This window comes from Procambarus clarkii, chromosome 44 (assembly GCF_040958095.1).
Source record: "Procambarus clarkii isolate CNS0578487 chromosome 44, FALCON_Pclarkii_2.0, whole genome shotgun sequence".
NCBI lineage: Eukaryota > Metazoa > Arthropoda > Malacostraca > Decapoda > Cambaridae > Procambarus > Procambarus clarkii.
The window spans coordinates 26,001,086-26,020,940 of record NC_091193.1 but is presented as its reverse complement, the minus strand read 5'-3'; the positions used below and the strand labels follow the sequence as shown (position 1 = coordinate 26,020,940).

Here is a 19,855-nt window from a genome sequence, read left to right as displayed (position 1 = left end):
ACCTGGGGTCGGGGGCCGCCTGCTGTGTTGATACACGAGTGCCACCCACCACCACGCTGCCTCCCGCGTCCCTGGCATCACACCTGCCATCTCTCACCAGCTGTGGGTGTCTCGAGGCGTGTGGGTGTGTCTTGAGGTGTGTGAGAGTGTCTTGAGGTGTGTGAGAGTGTCTCGAGGGTGTTATTGTTGTGTTTGTAGGGGACATGAGGGCACCTGCCTGACCTATAGGGTCCTGCCATGCCCCGACCCACAACACCAACAACACCTCATTCTCGTTATTACACACTTTACACATATTTGTATAATCCATGACATTTATTAACATAAATTCATTGACAAAATTATCTGCTTTAAGAAAAATGTAAAATCTTTATATGCGATATAATATGATCAACATCACTATTAGAGGATTTGCTATCATACTAGTAAATATATATCAAAAAAATATTTAAATTAGAATTACCGTAAAATAAATGTATTAAATAGCTTAAAAAGATTTATGAAGCTTTAAAATATGAAAAAAAATTCTTCCTCAGGGCTACCATTGGTCAATTCCATGTGCGCGCCAAAACTCTGAGTTGTGATTGGTTGGCGTTGTGAGGGCGGGCGGCCATTGGTGGAGCGCGCGGGCAAGCCTCAGTGTCACGCTGCACCCCGCGCTGCTAACATCTGCTGGCTGATCTTCATCATTCTTGTTATCTTTATTCTCTCTGGAAGATGTCTGGACGCGGCAAAGGCGGTGAGTATGGGTGTGGCGGGGCGGGGCCGCCGCCAGGGTCGCTGGAGGAGGCGGCGGCGGCCTCAGCCTCCAGTGTTGCATCATCATGTGGCCGGCGCTACTTTTGAACAGCCTTAGTGGTGTGTTGACGCCGTTACCACCCTCAGGATGAACCCCAGTCTTATCGAGACACGGCGCCAGTGATGCTGAGATAATGAGTTTATTTTGGTGAAGATGGGGCGGTGTGCCCCATGGAGGGTGTGAACTAGAGCCTGGTGGAGGCGGCACGAGGGACCTGGGCTACACCATACAAGTATACTGATCAATGCCCACGAGACCCTGGAGGGCGCCTACAGGGATTCTTTCATGTTACCGGTGAGGGTGGCGGTACTGGGGAGCGGCACCCAGCCTGGGAGTGGACACGCTGCCATAGCAACCTGTACAACACTCCCCAATCCACCAGGTTGTTGTTGTTGTCCACTGTGTACCACACGACCCGCTGGCTTGTCCCCGACTTACCTGAGGGCCACTAATAACCCTCCTGGCCTCGACGAGGACAGGAAGCCTGCGGCCTGTCGAAGGTTTCCCCCACCCTCATTTGCCTTGATCTTTTCCAGGTATACTTTAAAAGGTAAGAGTTTTGTCATATGCGGCTTGGACGGGTAGGGGGTTCCATGGGCATATAACCCTGTGGGTGAGAAAGCATCTCCTGTTGTCAGTCCTACACAGGCTTGTTGAGCCTGAAACTGTTGGTCCTTGTTTGTGTTGGAGCTGACCTGAAGGTGTCCAGGTCAGCAGTAGTGCGAGCGCTCGCTGGAATGTGGAGAAAGAGCTAAGCTTTGGCAAAAAATTATAGACCAGTTGCACTAACATCACATAATAAAGGTTTTTGAAAGTGATTAGGAATCACATTTCTTGTTTTTTGGACAACAATGAGCTACACAACCCAGGACAACATGGATTTAGAGCGGGCAGATCCTGTCTGTCAGTTACTCAACCACTATGACACAATCACAGAAGCTTTAGAAGAAAATCAAAATGCAGATGTTATATACATAGACTTTGCAACGACATTCGACAAATATGACCATGGAGTGATAGCGCACAAAATAAGATCAATGGGGAATAACTGGTAAAGTAGGATGCTGGGTATTTAGTTTTCTGCCAAACACAACAGAGCAACAGTCATCCATATAAAATAAAGTCCAAGCGCAATTAGAAGCTCTGTACCTCAGGGTACAGTCCTTGCACCACTGCTGTTCCTTATTCTCATATCAGATGTAGACAAAAATACAAGTCACGTCTTCGTATCATCCTTTGCAGATGATACAAAAATTGTCATGAAATTACCTCTGCTGAAGACATTGAAAAACTACAAGCAGATATTAATAAGTTTTTGACTGGGCAACAGAAAATAACATGATCTTAACAGTGATAAATTCCAGTTATTCAGGTACTGTACAGCAAAAATGAGGACCTTAAACATAATACAGGGTACAGTATGCAATCAAATCTGCCCATAGTAGGAAAACAGCATGTCAAGTATATGGGAATAATGATGTCTGACGACCTAACGTTTAGGGAGCATAACAAAGCAAATATTGCGTCGGCCAGAAAATTGATAGGATGGATTATGAGAACTTTTAAATCCAGGAATCCCATCACAATGATTGTACTCTTCAAAGCACTTGTGCTGTCCCATCTTGAGTACTGCTCGGTACTCACTTTCCCCTTCAGAGCAGGAGAGATTGCTGAAAGATGGAATACAGAGAACATATACGGCATACATAGACACGATAAAGCGCCTAAATTATTAGGATCGTCTCAAAGCTATCTTAATGTACTCACTAGAAAGGAGACGAGAGATGTCAAATATACACATGGAAAATACTGGAAGGACAGGTCCCAAATCTGCACAGCAAAATAACACCATACTGGAGTGAACGATATGGAAGAAAATGCAGAATAGAACCAGTGAAGAGCAGAGGTGCCATAGGCACAATCAGAGAACACTGTATAAACATCAGAGGTCCGCGGTTGTTCAACATCCTCCCAGCGAGCATAAGAAATATTGCCGAAACAACCGTGGACATCTTCAAGAGAAACTAGATTTATTCATCCAAGGAGTGCTGGACCAACCAGACTGTGGTGGGTATGTGGGCCTGCGGGCCGCTCCAAGCAACAGCCTGGTGGACCATCTTTCCTTTACCAGTTATTCCCATTGACCTCATTTTGTACTACTGTATTACTCCATGTCACATTTATCGAATGCCTTTGCGAAGGCAAAGGCCTCTTCCAATGCCTGTGATTATGTCATAGTGGTTAAGTAGCTGTCAGAGGCATGGTCTTCCCGCTCTAAATCCATGTTGGTCTGGGTTGTGAAGGTAATTGGTCTCCATGAAATTGGTGACCTGACTCCTGATCACTAATACTTCAACACTATAGCGAGTGCGTGTGCTACTGGCACTTTACATTTATAAATACTGTATTGAATTTCCAAAGTCTGGACCCTGGGCCGAGTGCATGGGCATGTTGTCATTTTCTTTCAAAATCTGCCACGCTCGTGTTTTGTTATATTTACAGGGAGTTTGGATATCACACACAAAGTAGTTGTGCTAATCTTTCACTTTCGTGCTGTTTTTTGGAGCTAAACATGGCCTCGTTGTATTTTTTAGGATTTCACTTATTTCTTTGTCATCTTCAATGTATGAGTGTTCAGTTAATTTTATAGTACAGTAATGTTATTGTCATTGCATTAATTTTTTATGCCAAGCCAATGGAAAAACTCAAGGCAGTGATGGCAAGAGCTAAATGACTGATGTTTACTTTTATAATTATAGATTTTAAATTTTGACAATTTTAATAATTACAATTAGTGTACATGGTGCCTGTATGCAAATTCCTAAGATTCTGTGTATAAGTTTAACATTCCATTCTGGTACATTGAGCAATTTGTTCCAAAAAGCATTGGGAACATTAGTTGAAATGGGAAAAGTTATGTTCTGTTCTGTTCATATTTTAGGCAAGGTGAAGGGAAAGTCAAAGTCCCGGTCAAGTCGTGCTGGTCTGCAGTTCCCTGTTGGGCGTATCCATAGACTTCTTCGCAAGGGCAATTATGCTGAACGTGTTGGTGCTGGTGCCCCAGTTTATTTGGCTGCTGTCATGGAATACCTAGCTGCTGAAGTCCTGGAGTTGGCAGGTAAATAATTTTAAATGGTTGGTCCAGCTTAATATGCATGACCTGCTGTAGTTAACTGAATAATTTATTGAATGCTTTTTTTATTATTTTTTTACAAAGCTAAAATAACATGGTGCCTAATACAATGAATTTCTTTGAAATCCAATTAATGCCAAATCACTTGTGAAGACCCATAAAATACAGTGTGAAGGGTAAAGTTTTAACTTGAGTATTGCTGACTTTTGATAATCCTTGTCCCTATGGAGTATTAAGTTCATCTTCATTGTTGAAGCTGTGCTGTATAGATGGTAGTTAACAATGTGTGCTACTTTTAAGGCTTAAATTTTTCATAATTTGATATCTACAGGAAATGCTGCCAGAGACAATAAGAAGACTCGCATCATCCCCCGACACCTCCAGCTTGCCATTCGTAATGATGAAGAACTTAACAAGTTGCTGTCCGGCGTCACCATTGCTCAGGTATTTTTCCAGACTTTGCTAGTAGTTTGAATTTGATTGTTTCGTAAACTTTTAACTAGCAGTGCATAATATAAAGCAAACAAGTTTGAGTGATCTTTAAACGCTTAAAAAATTTGAACAAGCACTTAAACCACTGGGATATTCGCAGTACTCGTTGAGATGAAGAGAACACTCTTATTGTGCACATGGAAATACTGGAAGGTTGAATTCCAAACCAATGGTTTGGAAACTGATTCCAATGGAACTAAAACGTAGTGGAGCGAGAGATAATAGCACAAATAGCACATGGGAAAATATATCCAATGATAGGTTGGGGTGCCAAAAGCACAATTAAAGATTTGTACATATCAGAGGCTCACAGTTTGCTGCTAAGAATTAAAGAAATGTTAGAATAATGGTTAAACCTTTCTAGAGGACTAGATAATATAACTGAATAACAGGACTAAATTGTCAGTGGGTCATCATTTGACCAACGAAGACAGTCACAGACCAGGTGGTTGTTAGGGAAGGCTGTGGTAGTAAAAGAATGTTATCATAGGTTATAGTATAGATTACTACATCAGTTTAGTTTACTTTGAAAGAGAAATTGACAGTATGTCCATACACTCAGCTCCTGGGCCTGACTTACGGAATTCAATATTCATAAAGAAATGTAAAGTACCAGTAGTGTGAGCACTCAGCATAAAATGGAGAAAGAGCCTGGATACAGGGGAGATACCGGCTGCACTTAAATCTGCAGATATAGCTCCTCAGCACAAGGGGGGGAGTAAAGCCTTGGCAAAAAATTTAAGACCAGTTGCACTAACATCACACATAATAAAAGGTTTTGAAAGAGTGATTAGGAATCAAATTTCTGGTTTCATGGAAAAATAATGAGCTACACAACCCAGGACAACATGGATTTAGAGTGGGCAGATCCTGTCTGTCGCAGTTACTCAACCACTATGACAAAATCACAGTAGCTCTTAGAAGAAAAGCAAAATGGAGATGGTGTATACACAGACTTTGCAAAGGCATTCGACAAATGTGACAGTGGAGTAATAGCACACAAAATGAGGTCAATGGGAATACTAGTAAAGTAGGACGCTGGATACTCGATTTCCTGTCAAACAACACAGAGTAACGTCGTTCAAATAAAATAGTCCAAGCTCGGTTAAAAGCTCTGTACCTCAAGGTACAGTTCTTCACCACTGCTGTTCCATATTATCATATCAGATATTGACAAAAATGCAAGTCACAACTTTCAGTCATCGTTTGCAGACGACACAAAAATCATCATGAAAATTACCTTGGCTGAAGACAATGAAAAACTACAAGCAGATATCAACAAAGTTTTTGATTGGGCAGCAGAAAATAACATGGTTTAACAGTGATAAATTCCAGGTACACAGGTATGGAAAAAATGACAATCTGAAACATAATACAGGGAACAAAACACAATCAAATCTGCCCATAGTAGGAAAACAGCATGTCTAGGATTTGGGAATAATAATGTCCGACGACCTAACGTTTAGGGAACATAACCAAGCAAGTATTGCGTCAGCCAGAAAAATGATAGGATGGATTACGAGACCTTTCAAATCCAGGGATCCCATCACAATGGTTGTTGGTTGTACTCTTCGAGTCACTTTACCATGTTGTGACTCGTTTATTAAAATTTTTTCAGGATGAAAATGAATTGTATTTGCAATTGTCGATTCAAGTAACTTTCCCACAATAGACGTTAGGCTAATTGGCCGATAGTTTGACACAAGTGATCTATTTCCTTTCTTAAAAATTGGTACCACATTAGCAACCTTCCACGACTCTGGCACTGCCTGATTTTTAACAATTTATTAAATATGGTAGACAGTGGATCGCAAAGCTCCTCTTTGCATTCTTTAAGCACCCTGGCAAACACTTCATCTGGCCCTGGGGATTTGTTTGGTTTGAGTTTTATTATTTGTTTAATATCATCCCTGGTAACTGTTAACTAGTCAACCTGTCCTCATCCCCAACTGCAGGACTTGTTCGGCTGAAGGCAGAGTCAAGTTCTTCTTTAGTAAATACAGAGATAAAATATTTATTAAAAATACTGCTCATCTCTTCGTCATTATCCGTTATCTGACCTGTCTCGGTTTTTAATGGACCTATCGTTTCCCTAACCTTTGTTCGATATAACTGAAAAAAAGCTTTAGGATTTGTTTTTGCTTGGCCTGCTATACGAACTTCATAATTTATTTTTGCTTTCCTTGTCTCTTTTCTAACGTTTCTAACCAGTTGTGCGAATTCTTGTTCTAAACTGACTTCCCCATTCTTAATCCTTTTGTACCAAGCACTCTTGCTACCTATAAGGTTTTTCAGATCCTTTGTTATCCATTTTGGGTCATTTGAATTTGATCTATTCAATTTGTAAGGTATACTACTTTCCTGTGCTTTGCTTAGAATATTTGTAAATAAGTTATATTTTGAATCCAAATCGAAATCCTCCTTTACATCTCACATCGCTAGGTTCACATCTTGCTCCAAGGCCCCCCCCCCCCAATGACCAAGACTTTCCAATCTATTTGACCCAAAAATTCCTTAGGATAGGAGCCGGTCGGCCGAGTGGACAGCACGCTGGACTTGTGATCCTGTGGTCCTAGGTTCGGTCCCAGGCGCCGGCGAGAAACAATGGGCAGAGTTTCTTTCACCCTATGCCCCTGTTACTTAGGGCCTCGTAGCCTGGTGGATAGCGCGCAGGACTCGTAATTCTGTGGCGCGGGTTCGATTCCCGCACGAGGCAGAAACAAATGGGCAAAGTTTCTTTCACCCTGAATGCCCCCGTTACCTAGCAGTAAATAGGTACCTGGGAGTTAGTCAGCTGTCACGGGCTGCTTCCTGGGGGTGGAGGCCTGGTCGAGGACCGGGCCGCGGGGACACTAAAAAGCCCCGAAATCATCTCAAGATAACCTCAAGATATTAAAATTTGCTTTACAAAAATCTGCCACTTTAACAGAATTTTCTCCTGCAAATTTATTCCACTCTGTTAAATCTGATTTCTTTGTGATCACTGTTCCCTATTGCACTGCCAATTTTGATGTTATTAATCTGTGTTTCCCTGTTAGTTAACACTAAATCTAAAATATTATTTTCCCGCGTTGGTTCCTTAATGTGTTGCGTTAGAAAGCAATCGTAATTTAATTCTATAAAATCTGCTTCGTTATTCCGTTCTTTTAATCCAGTTAATTCCTCTAAAATTAGTCACCCATGACAAATACTTTTAACCTAGATGCTATAAATATTTCATCCCATAGATGCTTTGCTTCCATTCTGTGTAAATTTGGTGGCCTACATATAACTCCTATTGTAAGATTACAGTATTTGCTTTTTTGTTTAATTCTATCCGAATAGTTTGTGTGGCTGTTTTGATTCCCTCTGAGACATTTCAAATTGTCCCTAACATATATGGCTACTCCCCCTCCTCGTCTTTTAGTTGGGCAATATGGTCTTCCCAGTTAATTGGGATGAAAAAATATTTGTCTGGAAAATGTGTGTAATTACCTAAGTGTAGTTACAGGATGAGAGCTACTCTCGTGGTGTCCCGTCTACCCAGCACTCTGTCATATAGCGCTTTGAAACTACTGACGGTTTTGGCCTCGATCACCTTACTTATCTTGTTCCAACCGTCTACCACTGTTTGCGAAAGTGAATTTTCTTATATTTATTCTGCGTCTTTGTTTAATTAGTTTAAATCTATGACCTCTTGTTCTTGAAGTTCCAGGTCTCTGGAAATCTTCCCTGTCGATTTTATCTATCCTGTTACTATTTTGTACGTAGTGATCATATCGCCTGTTTTTCTTCTAGTTTTGGCATATTTAATGCCTCTAACCTAGGGGAGCCGGTGGCTGAGCGGATAGAACACTGGACGCGTAATCCTGTGGTCCTGGGTTTGATCCCGGGTGCCAGCGAGAAACAATGGGCAGAGTTTTCACCCTGATGCCCCTGTTACTTAGCAGTAAATAGGTACCTGGGAGTTAGTCAGCTGTCACGGGCTGCTTCCTGGGGGTGGAGGCCTGGCCGAGGACCAGGCCGTGGTGACACTAAGCCCCGAAATCATCTCAAGATAACCTCAAGATCTCCTCGTAGCTCTTGCCCTTCTGTTCTGGGAGCCACTTAGTAGCATGTGTTTGCACTTTTTCCAGCTTGTTGTGCTTCTTAAGATATGGGGACCACACAACTGCTGCATATTCTAGCTTTGGCCTAACAAAAGTCGTGAACAATTTCTTTAGTATATCGCCAACCATGTATTTAAAAGCAATTCTGAAGTTAGCAAGCATGGCATAGGCTCCTTGCACAACGTTCTTTATGTGGTCCTCAGGTGATAGTTTTCTATCTAGAACCACCCCTAGATCTTTCTTTTATCAGAATTCTTTAAGGATTTCTCACATAATTTATAGGTTGTGTGGGGTCTCTGTTCATCTATTCCACATTACATAACAGCATTTATTCATATTAAATTCCATTTGCAAAGTGGTGCTCCATATACTTTTGTCCAGGTCTTCTTGAAGGGCATGACAATCATCTAAGTTTCTTATCCTTCCTATTATCTTAGCATCATCAGCAAACATGTTCGTATAATTCTGTATTCCAACTGGTAGATCATTTATGTAGACAATGAACATCACCGGTGCAAGAACTGAGCCCTGTGGTACTCTACTTGACATTTCTCCAATCCGATACATTGTCTCTGATTACTGCCTCATTTTTTCTATGGATCAGAATTTTTTTTATCCGTGTTAGAAGCTTACCTGTCACCCCTCCAATATTTTCCAGTTTCCAGAACAACTTCTTATGTGGAACTCTCAAAAGCCTTTTTTAGGTCCAGATAGATGCAGTCAACCCAACCATTTCTTTTCTGTAACATCTCTGTGGCTCTATCATAGAAACCGAGTAAATTCGTTACACAGGATCTTCCAGATCAAAAACCATACTGTCTGTCTGATATTATATTATTTCTCTCCAGGTGTTCTACCCATTTAGTTTTTATTATTTTTTCCAATATTTTGACTATTACACTTGTCAATGATACAGGTTTCTTCCCTACTGCCACTTTTGTAGATTGGAACTGTTAGCCTTTTTCCACACATCTGCTACTACTCCTGTGCACAGGGATATCTGAAAAATCAGCCGAAGTGGTATGCTGAGCTCAACTGCACATTCTTTCAGAACCCATGGTGAAACTCAATCTGGGCCAACTGCTTTGTTCTTTCTTAGCTTCAAGAGCATTTGTTTCACTTTCTCTAGACACCTCTATGTGCTCTTATGTTGTTCTCTGGAATTCTTATTGCGTCTGGTTCCCTGAAGATTCCACACAATTTGGAACTTTTTGTTTAAATGTTTCACACATTTCCTTATCATTTTCCGTGTATCTGTTCCCCATTTTCATCCTCTGAATATTATCCTTTACCTGCAGTTTCATTTTAATGAGTTTATAGAAAAGGCCTGGATCTGATTTACACTTGTCTGCTATACCGTTCTCAAAGCTCCTCTCTGTCCTTACTGATGTGTTGTTGTTTCTTGCATGTTTGTATTGCTGATATGTTTGGGGGTTTGGCCTCTTCCTATAATGATTCCATGCCTGTGTCTTTTGATCTCTGGCCCTCTTGCCATTTCTGTTGAACCAATCCTGTTTCCTAGGTCTGCATCTCTGTTTTGGTATGAATGTTTGTGTGCCTTCATCGTATATTTTGCAAAATATGGCATACATCTCATTTACTTGCTTACCTAGCAACAAGTCCGTCCAATTATACCCATGAAAAAAATTCTAAGTTCCCCATATCTTGAAATAGAATTTAGCAACTGTTTCAGTGTCCCCATTCTCTAATAGATTATTTCGCAAAGCGTATTTAATGTCCAAGAGGACGCGATCACTTTCCCAAGGGAGGATGGTACTGGATGTCAAATACCTCTTCTTTCCTGGTGAATATTAGATCCAGTATTGCCGGAATATCCCCTTCCCTCATTCTTGTGGCTTGCTTGACGTGTTGATACATGAATGTCTCCAAGACAAATCTGCCTGTCCAAATGTCCTCTGTTGCTTCATAGGCCTCCTAGTCTATTGCCTTAAAGTTGAAGTCCCAAGTTCCAACATTTGAGATTTATCTTTGTCAGCTCTTACCATAATCTCTCTCATGACCATTATGAGGCCCTCTAGTTTGTCATCCAGTTCTTCCTTTGTCCATGTGTTGCTTGCTGGTGGGCTGTAGGCATTTAAAATTATCAGCTTATCTTGATTCCAGATCTGCAATGCCATTATGTCAATATCTCGAGGGTTTTCAATTATTAACACTTACCTTCAGGTGATCTTTCACCAGCACAGCCACTCCATCTCCCTTCCTAGTTTTCCTGTCGCGTCTCCAAACCGAGTAGCCCCTTGGGAATACGACTTCATTTAAAAATATTTTCAAGTTTCGTCTGTTAATGCGACAATATCTGGGACTTTGAGCTTAATTATATCGACTCCAATATTTTTTCTCACTCCATCTTGAGGTTAGGTTATCTTGAGATGATTTCGGGGCTTTAGTGTCCCCACGGCCCGGTCCTCGACCAGGCCTCCACCCCCAGGAAGCAGCCCGTGACAGCTGATTAACACCCAGGTACCTATTTACTGCTAGGTAACGGGCATTCAGGGTGAAAGAAACTTTGCCCATTTGTTTCTGCCTTGTGCGGGAATCGAACCCGCGCCACAGAATTACGAGTCCTGCGCGCTATCCACCAGGCTACGAGGCCCTATCTTTGTTGGTATATACTATTTTCAGTAACGTGTTCCCCTTCCCTTTGTTCTTTACACCCCCTTCCTTTAGTGATTTATACTAAGTTAATATCTCCAGTTAGTGGTTAGGGATTTTAAATAGTACAATCTAAGTTTTAAAAAAGATTGTATGCAGAGCTTGGTTATTTTTTCAACATTCCTGCAGTTTATAACTTGTACTGGGCTAACAAACATGGCTTTAGTTATACTATGAAGTCTTGTGACATTTACTATAAAGTTTGTTGTCTGCTTTAATCCCTTTATGGAAGTCAACTTCTATATAGTGTGTGTGCGAAGATCATTGGCATAATCTTCAACCCCTACCTATCCCGAGTGTTGAGTCTCTTATTGGAAATGCACTCCTACTTTGTGAGGGCGTTTTCAGTAGTTGTAAGGATGCCGTGATCAATATTGCCTTTGAAACTGCCCAGGATACTAGTTGCCATTTACACTACTACCTCTTGACTATTGCACTTGCTCAAGAGTCATGTTCTGCCTTGCCACCTTTTACTACAAGGTATGCTTAACAAAATATTGCTAGCTGTTTGCAGTGTCGCAGCGTTACCTCTAGGAAAACCAGATTATTAAATTTATATAATGCTAGCTCTTACATTGTGGAATTTTATTGAAGATTGCCTTCATCCTTTCACACTTGCTATATTTTCTGGCGAAGTTGGCTTATTTTCCTTGATAAATCCATTGATTCTTGTGCTCCAAAACAGGTATTTTTACTGCACAACTTTGACATTGTCATGCTTTGAAACGGTCAATTATCATTGACTTGTGAAGTGCACTTGTGGTATTTATATTTTTTTAGTCTTGATTTTTACTGGTTACCTAGGTAGGATTGGTGTTGCCTTCAGTGATCAAGAAGACTGCTGCTGAATAACTCAGTCATAGCCATTCATCTCCCAGAAACTGTTGTTGTTCTAATAGGCTGTCCTAATTTTCAGGATCAGAAATGTATATTTTTTTGCACTGCTCATATATGCCCCATGACCTTAATAAAATCCTCATTGAGTCTTCAACATGTCTTTTCTCTCACATAGAGGCCATCTGGAGGATATCTAGGAATTTGGATGTTAGTGCTTAGTGCTTTTATGTAATAGCTATTAGTTAAGTAATGCTCATGAATGGTGAATTAATGTATTTTCTGTTGACCCAGGGAGGTGTGCTGCCAAACATTCAGGCTGTACTGCTACCAAAGAAGGCAGAAACTAAGGTTGGAAAACTAAAGAGCCAATCTCAAGAATACTAATCAGTATGGAAGACCATTCAGATGGGAGGTTGGCATGGATGAGTGAAGTTAAAGATGTGAAGATTGTTTAACCATCTTCCCGACAGCTTTCTTTACATTTACTGTTTAATTGTTGTAAACTAAAGAGCAGCTGATTGTAAAATATAAGCCATTGTAATTAGGCCTATAAAGTAGTGTCATTGTACAGGAAATCCATTGTTGGATAAGCATGCATAGGTTTGAAATTGCTCAATACTAAAGTCTTGTTTAATTTTCTAGTTGTAAAGACCCCATTAATATAAGGCAGATTTAATGCTATACCTTTGGAGGTTCTACAAGTAACTAACCAGGGATATCTAATGCTGTTGAACCAGAGCTCTGGCATTCCTTACATTTATTAATTTCTAGGAGTACAATTTTTAATTTAAGGTAATTTCATAAATGTAGTTTTATTTTACCATCAGTTGTGATTTTTTGTATTAAATAAATTAAATAGTTGGTTTTTAAATTTTCCCATTGACATTATTGTGTAAAGTTTGAAATTTTGGGTTACATAAGTAATGTGTATTTTGCAGATCTTCTTGCTAGGAATGTGATCATTAACCCCTTACACTGCTACAGCCTAGGCTGTAAATGGGGGTATAAGTTGGGGCTAGGTGAAAATATGTTTGAATTAAGTTAAAATTAATATTAAATGTTAAATCTCCAACTTATTGGCTTCAGCATCGTGAAAGTTTCATCCCAATATTTTCAGAAATGGATTTTAGACTTAAAAAAAAAAAAAAAAAAAGAGACCGTTTTGTTGATAGAGAACAGCTATTAACTGGAACTAAGGGAAAATGCAGTAATAGACATATGCAAGCACCTGTCTGATGCACAAAGTGGATATGCAGCTGGTGCCTTTATGGCATTGCTGGGTACAGTATTACATAACACAAATAATGTTATGCTCTATTTTGTTATGTATCATAAATACATTGCCCAATGTTATCAGTTACTTTCAACAATGTCCAAACAGTAATTTTTTTTTTTTCCCCCAGATTTCAAACTATTTTCCTTGTTTAGATTGTTTTGATTTTTTTTTTTTTTTTTTATACTTATATAAAGTACTGTATACCCCTAAATATAACCCTTAAATAATTATAATTATTACTATATTTAGTGTTTTGGGGAAGGTATTTTTTTCTTGACTTCATTTTAACACATTGACCTACATTTTTTACATTTGAGTACGGATCCCAAACAATGTTTATTAAAACATACAAGTAAATTAATGCATTAGAACATTATACATTGTCGATAACTTCAACTTCAATTATCTCTAAAACCAGAGTTTCAACATTGAGTCAGCTTAAAAAAAATCCAGTTTGATTCTCGCCATTTTTACATAGTGTGCGCCAGTGTCTGTTCTACAATCCTATTGGAATGGATTTTTTATAAACTAAACAATTTGTTATAAATTTTGTCTAAATATAGTACATATTTCAAAATGCCATATTGGCAATTTTTTTTTACAGTAAACTAAACTGAAAATCTGTATTCTAAATATTAAAATGAAGATCATATACTATTCTGAGTGCATAACAACACTTAATGAACAATTGGTGATGTTAAATATTTTTGCAGCCGATCTGAGAATTGAAATTTTCAACATTAAATTTTATATATATTTTTAACTAGCAGTACTCGGCCACGCGTTGCTGTGGCTCAGCAACACATGTGCGTTGCTGAACCACAGCAATCTTCTCTGTTCCCCCAGTCCTCCCCACCATTCCCCCCTCAACCTCACAACCATTCCACACTCCCCCCCCCCCCCCGTCCCCTCGTCATCCCGACCATTCCACACTCCCTTGCCCGCCCCCTCCCCGCTCAGCTCGTTGTCGCCGTGTGGGGGCTTTGTGGGCGGCTGTCGGAGTGTGATGCTCCTTGGGACAGTCCTCTGTCCTTTTCTAGCCTTGTGCTCCTGCTGCCGTCCTCTCTAATTCTGCTGGGCATCTTTTCCTTTTTCTTCTGTTTCGTTTTTCTCCCCCCTCTTCTCCTATCTGCTTGCCGTTTCCTGCCGACCTTTTGCTCGTTCTGGTTCTTCCCTTGGACTTCTTCTATTTTGACGCCCGGGTGCTTGAGGAGGCATACTCTTGCACCCGTAGAACTGTAGTACCCGACGTCGAGAGCGAGGGGAACCTTTTATTGTCAATCCCCCTTTCGTCACTGAACCCGATCTCGACGGACTGTCGGTTTCTTAAGGTGGCATTTGTGGGGCGTATACTCACGACGCACCCCTAGGAGGCCCCGGCAAGATCGGCGATAGCTTCTTGTTGGGTGTCCTGCCTCTAATTGTGGCTCCATGGTGGGTGTGGGGGCACATTCGTGACTGAATTCTTCTTTTCGTAATGATAACCCGTTTCGGCTGCTTCTGGTTTACCTTCTCAGGCTCGTGGGGTGGGCGACCAAGCCCCCCGAGTTGGTCCGTATTGGAAGACCGGGCTCTGTAGCCTCCGCTGCATTGGGCCCCGACCTTGCTCCTCCTTTGGCCTCTCTGACTCCTTCCCTTGGCTCCCCTCCCTCCTCTGTGGTTGGGTCGAGCCCCAAGCCCCCAGTGGTGACTACCTCGTCCCCTGGCGCGGCTCCTTCTCTAGTTGTAACTACTGCGCCTTTTAACCCCTCTCTCTGGGGGTTCTCAGCCGCCCTCGCTCGATTCCTTCCAGTTCTGCTATCTATCAAGCCTTGTTTGGTCCCGCTTCGTGGGCCAAATATTTGGATCTCCCTCTTGATTCTGCGCCTCCTGACGATTTCTCCCTCCATCGACATCTCGTTGATTCCGTGGATGCCTCCATTACTTTCAACCCCACTCGTCTCGGTACACGTGTCGTTGCTGCTCCTTCTCAGGCTGCTGCTTCCCGCTTGGCTGCCTTATCCTGCCTTGGCGAGACCCCCTGTTCGGGTCTCGAAGAACGCTCAGTTGAATGCCAGTGTTGGCACTATTTTGCTCTCGCCCCATGTTGCGACCGGTGTTCGGGACCTGCGCGACTGCCACGACGATATTCGACATATCCTTGCTGCCCAGGGCCATTCTATTCTCCAGGTGGACACGTTTACTCGTGCCCCTCGTGGTAGTCGCCGTCAACCCCTCCGGGTTGTGAAGATTACCTTTGATGGTAGGACCCTTCCACCCTCTGTCATTCTTGCTGGTGCCAGGTGCTCTGTCCAGGAGTACATTCCTTCTCCTCGGCTCTGCAACCAGTGCTGGAGGTTTGGGCATGGTGCCCTCCGCTGTTCTGGGACTCTCTCTCTGTCCTTTGTGTGGTGGCGAAGGTCACTCTTAAGTCGGAGTGCACTTCTCCCCAGGCTCGTTGCCTCAACTGCGGTGAGGCCCATCCTACCTTCTCCCATGCGTGTGTCCATTACAAGCTTGAGGCAGCCGTCCTCAACTTGAAGCACCGGGAGCGTTTATCTTTTCCTGAGGCGAGACGCCAGGTTCGCCGGCTCCCGCCTTATGCTAATATCTCTTATGCTCGCATGTTGCGCTCTTCCTCTCCTCGTCCTTCCCGCCTTCCTCAGACTCACAACCGTTTCCGGGCCTTGGACCCTGATGCGCCCACTGCCCCCTCCTCTGTTCCTTTGGGTTCTCTCCCGAAGGTTCCTCCTCCTGGTCCTCTGTCTGGGGTTCCCCTTCTACCCGGTCTGTTGTGTCTCCTGTGTCTTCTTCCTCGTCTCCCTCTGTTCCTCCTTCCCCTCTGTCTCTTGACTCTCCCCGCCGCCTGTCGGTGCGGGCTGATGTCCATCGCTCTCCAAACGGCCGTCATGTGTGCTCTCGTTCAGCTTCTGTTGAGACCCTAGAATCCGTTGCCCAGTACGTGGTTGCTGGAACACCTGCCTCTTTACGTCAGAAGCGTAAACCTGGCTCCTCTCCTCCTCCCCAGCGGGTAAGAAGGTTTCGCTTTCTTCCTCGGCCCCTACTTCTGCCTTTCTCACTCCTTCCCCTCCCATTTCGGTGGTTGCGCCCCCTGTTCCTGCTATGGAGGTTTCTTAAGCCCCCACTTCCCTCTCAGTTGCTGCCCTTGCTGAGGTACGCTCCACTCTTTCTACCCCTCTTCCTGCTGCTGTCCTTGCCTGCTCCTCTCCGTTGTCTCCTCTTCCTCCTCCTCCTCCTGACCCCGCCCGCCCACCTCTGATCTGTTCTCCCGTTTCCTTCCCTCCGTCTTTGCTCAGTTTACCCATGCCCCCTAACCCTGACTTTGCTGACCCTGATCCCGACCCTGATATTCTTTAACGTGCTCTGTTGCTCTTTCGCCTTTGTTTCTTCCTTGTTCTCTGTTTTTGTCCTTTCTCTTCTCGTCGTTGTCCATTCTTCAATGGAACGTTCAAGGTTATTACGCTAATTTCCTCGAACTCCAACTTCTGATTTCGCGGTTTTCGCCCCTTTGTGTCTGTCTCCAGGAGCCGATGCTTGGTGCTCGTCCTGGTCGTTTTCATGGCTATTCCTTTCTCTTTCTCCCCCCCCCCCCCCAGCTATTGCTGGGGCTTCTAATTCTTCTGCTCTTTTAATTCGTGCTGATGTTCCCTTTGTTCCTTTACTTTTTCCTTCACCTCTCCATTGTTCTGCTGCTCGTGTCTTTGTGGGGAAATGGTACACTGTTTGTTCCATTTATCTCCCCCCCCCCCCCCCCCCCCGAGTGTCCCGCTTTCTCTTCCTGATTTGAAACATCTCCTAGACTCCTTGCCGGAGCCTGTGCTCCTGCTGGGTGACTTCAATTGTCGTCATTCTCTTTGGGGTGACGTTCTGACGAATACCCGGGGTCGCCTTCTTGAGTCGTTTCTCCTCTCTTCTTCCCTGTCTCTTCTGAATTCTGGTGAGCCCACTCATTTGGACTCTCGGACTCACACCCTTTCTTGTCTTGATCTTTCTCTCTGCTCTTCTTCTCTTTACTTAGATTTCACGTGGCAGGTTCTTGATGACCTCCATGGCAGTGATCATTTCCCCATCCTTGTTTCCTTTTCTCTTTTCGCCCTTCCCTCTCTTTCCCTAGGTGGCAGTTTGCTAAGGCGGACTGGACCCTATTTTCCCTCAGTGCTACTCTCTCTGACCTCTCCCTTCTGCCTCTCTCTCGCGCTCTCCTCCTTTTTCATGACACTGTCTTCAACGCTGCCCTCCACTCTTCCTCCCGGGGTCCACGGAAGTGCGTTCCCTGGTGGAATGCGGACTGTGCTCGGGCTGTCCGCTGTAAGCGTGCAGCCTGGAAGAGGCACCGCCGTAGGCAGACGACCGATTCTTTTCTTTTCTTTCGGAAAGCGAGTGTGGTGGCCCGTACGGCTAAACGTGAATGTTGGGCATCTTATGTCTCAACAATTACGTCCGAAACCCCTCTGGCCCGGATCTGGAAGCGTATCCGCAAGATAGCGGGTAAGTTCGTTCCCAATGTTTCACCTGTCCTTCACCTCCATGATACTTGTGGCGGACCCGTTGCAGGTCGCTTCCGAACTGGGTTCCCACTTTTCTTCTGTTACCTCTGGTCTTCATCTTCCCCAATCTTTCCTTCTTCGTAAACCTGTCCTTGAGTCTCGTCCTTTAGATTTCTGCACTCATCTTCAGCTTCTTCTGCTCTGGCCCTCTGCGGTTCTACGGCGGCGGGCTCCGATGGTATTCATTATGAGATGCTTCGCCATCTCCCTCCGAGCACGTCTCAGTATTTACTGAGTCTGTATAATCGGATCTGGGAGTCGTCGTCAGTCCCTGAGGACTGGCTCGATGCCGTTGTCCTCCCTGTTCGCAAACCGGGGTCTCTGGGTACTTCCCCTAAGGACTTTCGCCCTATTGCTCTCACAAGTTGTCTGCAAACTCTGAACGTATGGTTAACGTTCGTCTGATGTGGTTCCTGGAACACCATCACCACCTCTCCCCTTCTCAATTTGGTTTCCGCAAGTGCCGCAGCACGACAGATGTCCTGGTGAACTTGGAGGTCTATATTCGTACTGCTTTTGCTGCGAAGACCTCCGTTGTTGCCGTCCTTTTTGACCTGGAAAAGGCTTATGACACCACTTGGCGTTATCATATCCTATCTCAACTTCATTCTTTTGGCCTTCGTGGTCATCTCCCTCTCTTTCTCCGCAGCTTCCTCTCTCGTCGTTCCTTTCGGGTGCGCCTTGGTACTGCCCTCTCTCCCTCTTTTCAGCAATACGAAGGTGTGCCCCAGGGTAGTGTTCTGAGCACTACTCTTTTTCTGGTTGCCCTCAATGGTCTTCTTTCCTCTCTTCCTTCTGGTGTCTTCTCCGCTCTCTATGTCGATGATCTTACCCTTTGTCAGGGTGATGATTCGCCTCTCCTTCAACGCCGGCTTCAACTTGCAATTGATGCCGTGTCGTCTTGGGCCACAGATCATGGCTTCAAGTTCTCTACTTCTAAGACTCGTGCCATGACTTTTACGGGGAAACGGGTTGTTCTTCGTCCCTCTTTGTCCCTTTATGGTCATCCCCTTGAATACAAAGATTCCGCGAAGCTTTTGGGGTTATTCCTTGACACTCGTTTGTCTTGGTCTCCCCATACCTCTTACCTCCGTGTTGAGTGCTCTAAGGCCCTTACCCTCCTTCGGGTCTTGTCCCATACTTCTTGGGGGGCAGATAGGCGCGCACTCCTTGCTTTACATTCCTCTCTCGTCCTGTCTAAGCTCGATTATGGTTGCCCTGCTTACTCGTCTGCTTCTCCTTCTACTCTTCGCCGTCTTGATGCTTTGCACCATACTGGGTTGCGCCTCAGTTCTGGTGCCTTTCGTTCGACTCCCATCCTTAGCTTGTATGTTGACACTGGCTTCCTGTCTCTCCAGGACCGCCGTGATCGCTACTGTCTTCGCTATCTTGCGCGGTCCTTGCAACATCCTTCCTCTCGCCTCTGTCGTGCTTTAACTTTTACCCCTCCTGCGGTTCCTGTTCATCTTTACCACCTCCCTCTTTCTGTCCGGTTATCTCGCCTACAGGATTCTCTTTCCGTTCGTATTTCTGATGTTTCTTCTAGTGTTGTTCCTTCTTTGCCCCCGTGGAGGGTCCCTCTTCCGCGGTTTTGTACATCCTTGACTTGTATCACTAAAGCTTTTACCCCTTCTACGGTTCTAAAACGCCTTTTCCTCGAGCACTTTTCTTCTCACTGCCGCTCCGTTTCTGTCTTCACCGATGGGTCTAAGTCAGCAGACGGTGTTGGCTACTCTGTTGTTTTTCCTGATCGCACTTATATGTGTCGCTTGCCTCCGGAGACTAGCATCTTTACAGCAGAACTTTATGCTATTCTCTTTGCTCTTCGTCTCCTGCTTTCTCGTTGTCAATCTTCCTTTTAGTTGTTGTTGACTCTCGTAGTGCCCTCATGGCTCTTGGGTCCTTTAATCCGGTTCATCCAGTAGTTGTCGAGATCCAGCATTGGCTGTTTCTTATTCACAGTAAAATTTAAGTCGGTTGAGTTTTGTTGGGTTCCCAGCCATATTGGTG

General features: G+C 43.7%; 2 protein-coding genes across 3 annotated transcripts in view; one reads left to right on the top strand and one right to left on the bottom strand.

Annotated features, from left to right (window-relative positions):
• Alg7 (Alg7 dolichyl-phosphate N-acetylglucosaminephosphotransferase) overlaps nucleotides 1–142 on the bottom strand; it is a 34,274-nt gene extending 34,132 nt beyond the window's left edge. The window contains exon 1 of the mRNA XM_045725965.2: nucleotides 3–142. Within this exon, the coding sequence (XP_045581921.1) occupies nucleotides 3–90 (88 nt within the window). The 5' untranslated portion in view covers nucleotides 91–142. The remainder of the gene's footprint in view (nucleotides 1–2) is intronic.
• Nucleotides 21–12,880, top strand: LOC123745416 (histone H2A). Of its 2 annotated transcripts, XM_045725970.2 has the most exons (5): nucleotides 21–136; nucleotides 537–739; nucleotides 3,741–3,917; nucleotides 4,264–4,376; nucleotides 12,314–12,880. In XM_045725970.2, the coding sequence occupies exons 2-5, from the start codon at nucleotides 718–720 to the stop codon at nucleotides 12,404–12,406; spliced, it is 405 nt and encodes a 134-aa protein (XP_045581926.1). In that variant the 5' UTR covers nucleotides 21–136; nucleotides 537–717; the 3' UTR covers nucleotides 12,407–12,880. The 2 variants fall into 2 exon arrangements, with proteins under 2 accessions (XP_045581926.1, XP_045581925.1); XM_045725969.2 differs by lacking the exons at nucleotides 21–136; nucleotides 537–739 and adding an exon at nucleotides 983–1,349.
• Nucleotides 12,881–19,855: the final 6,975 nt, after the last annotated feature.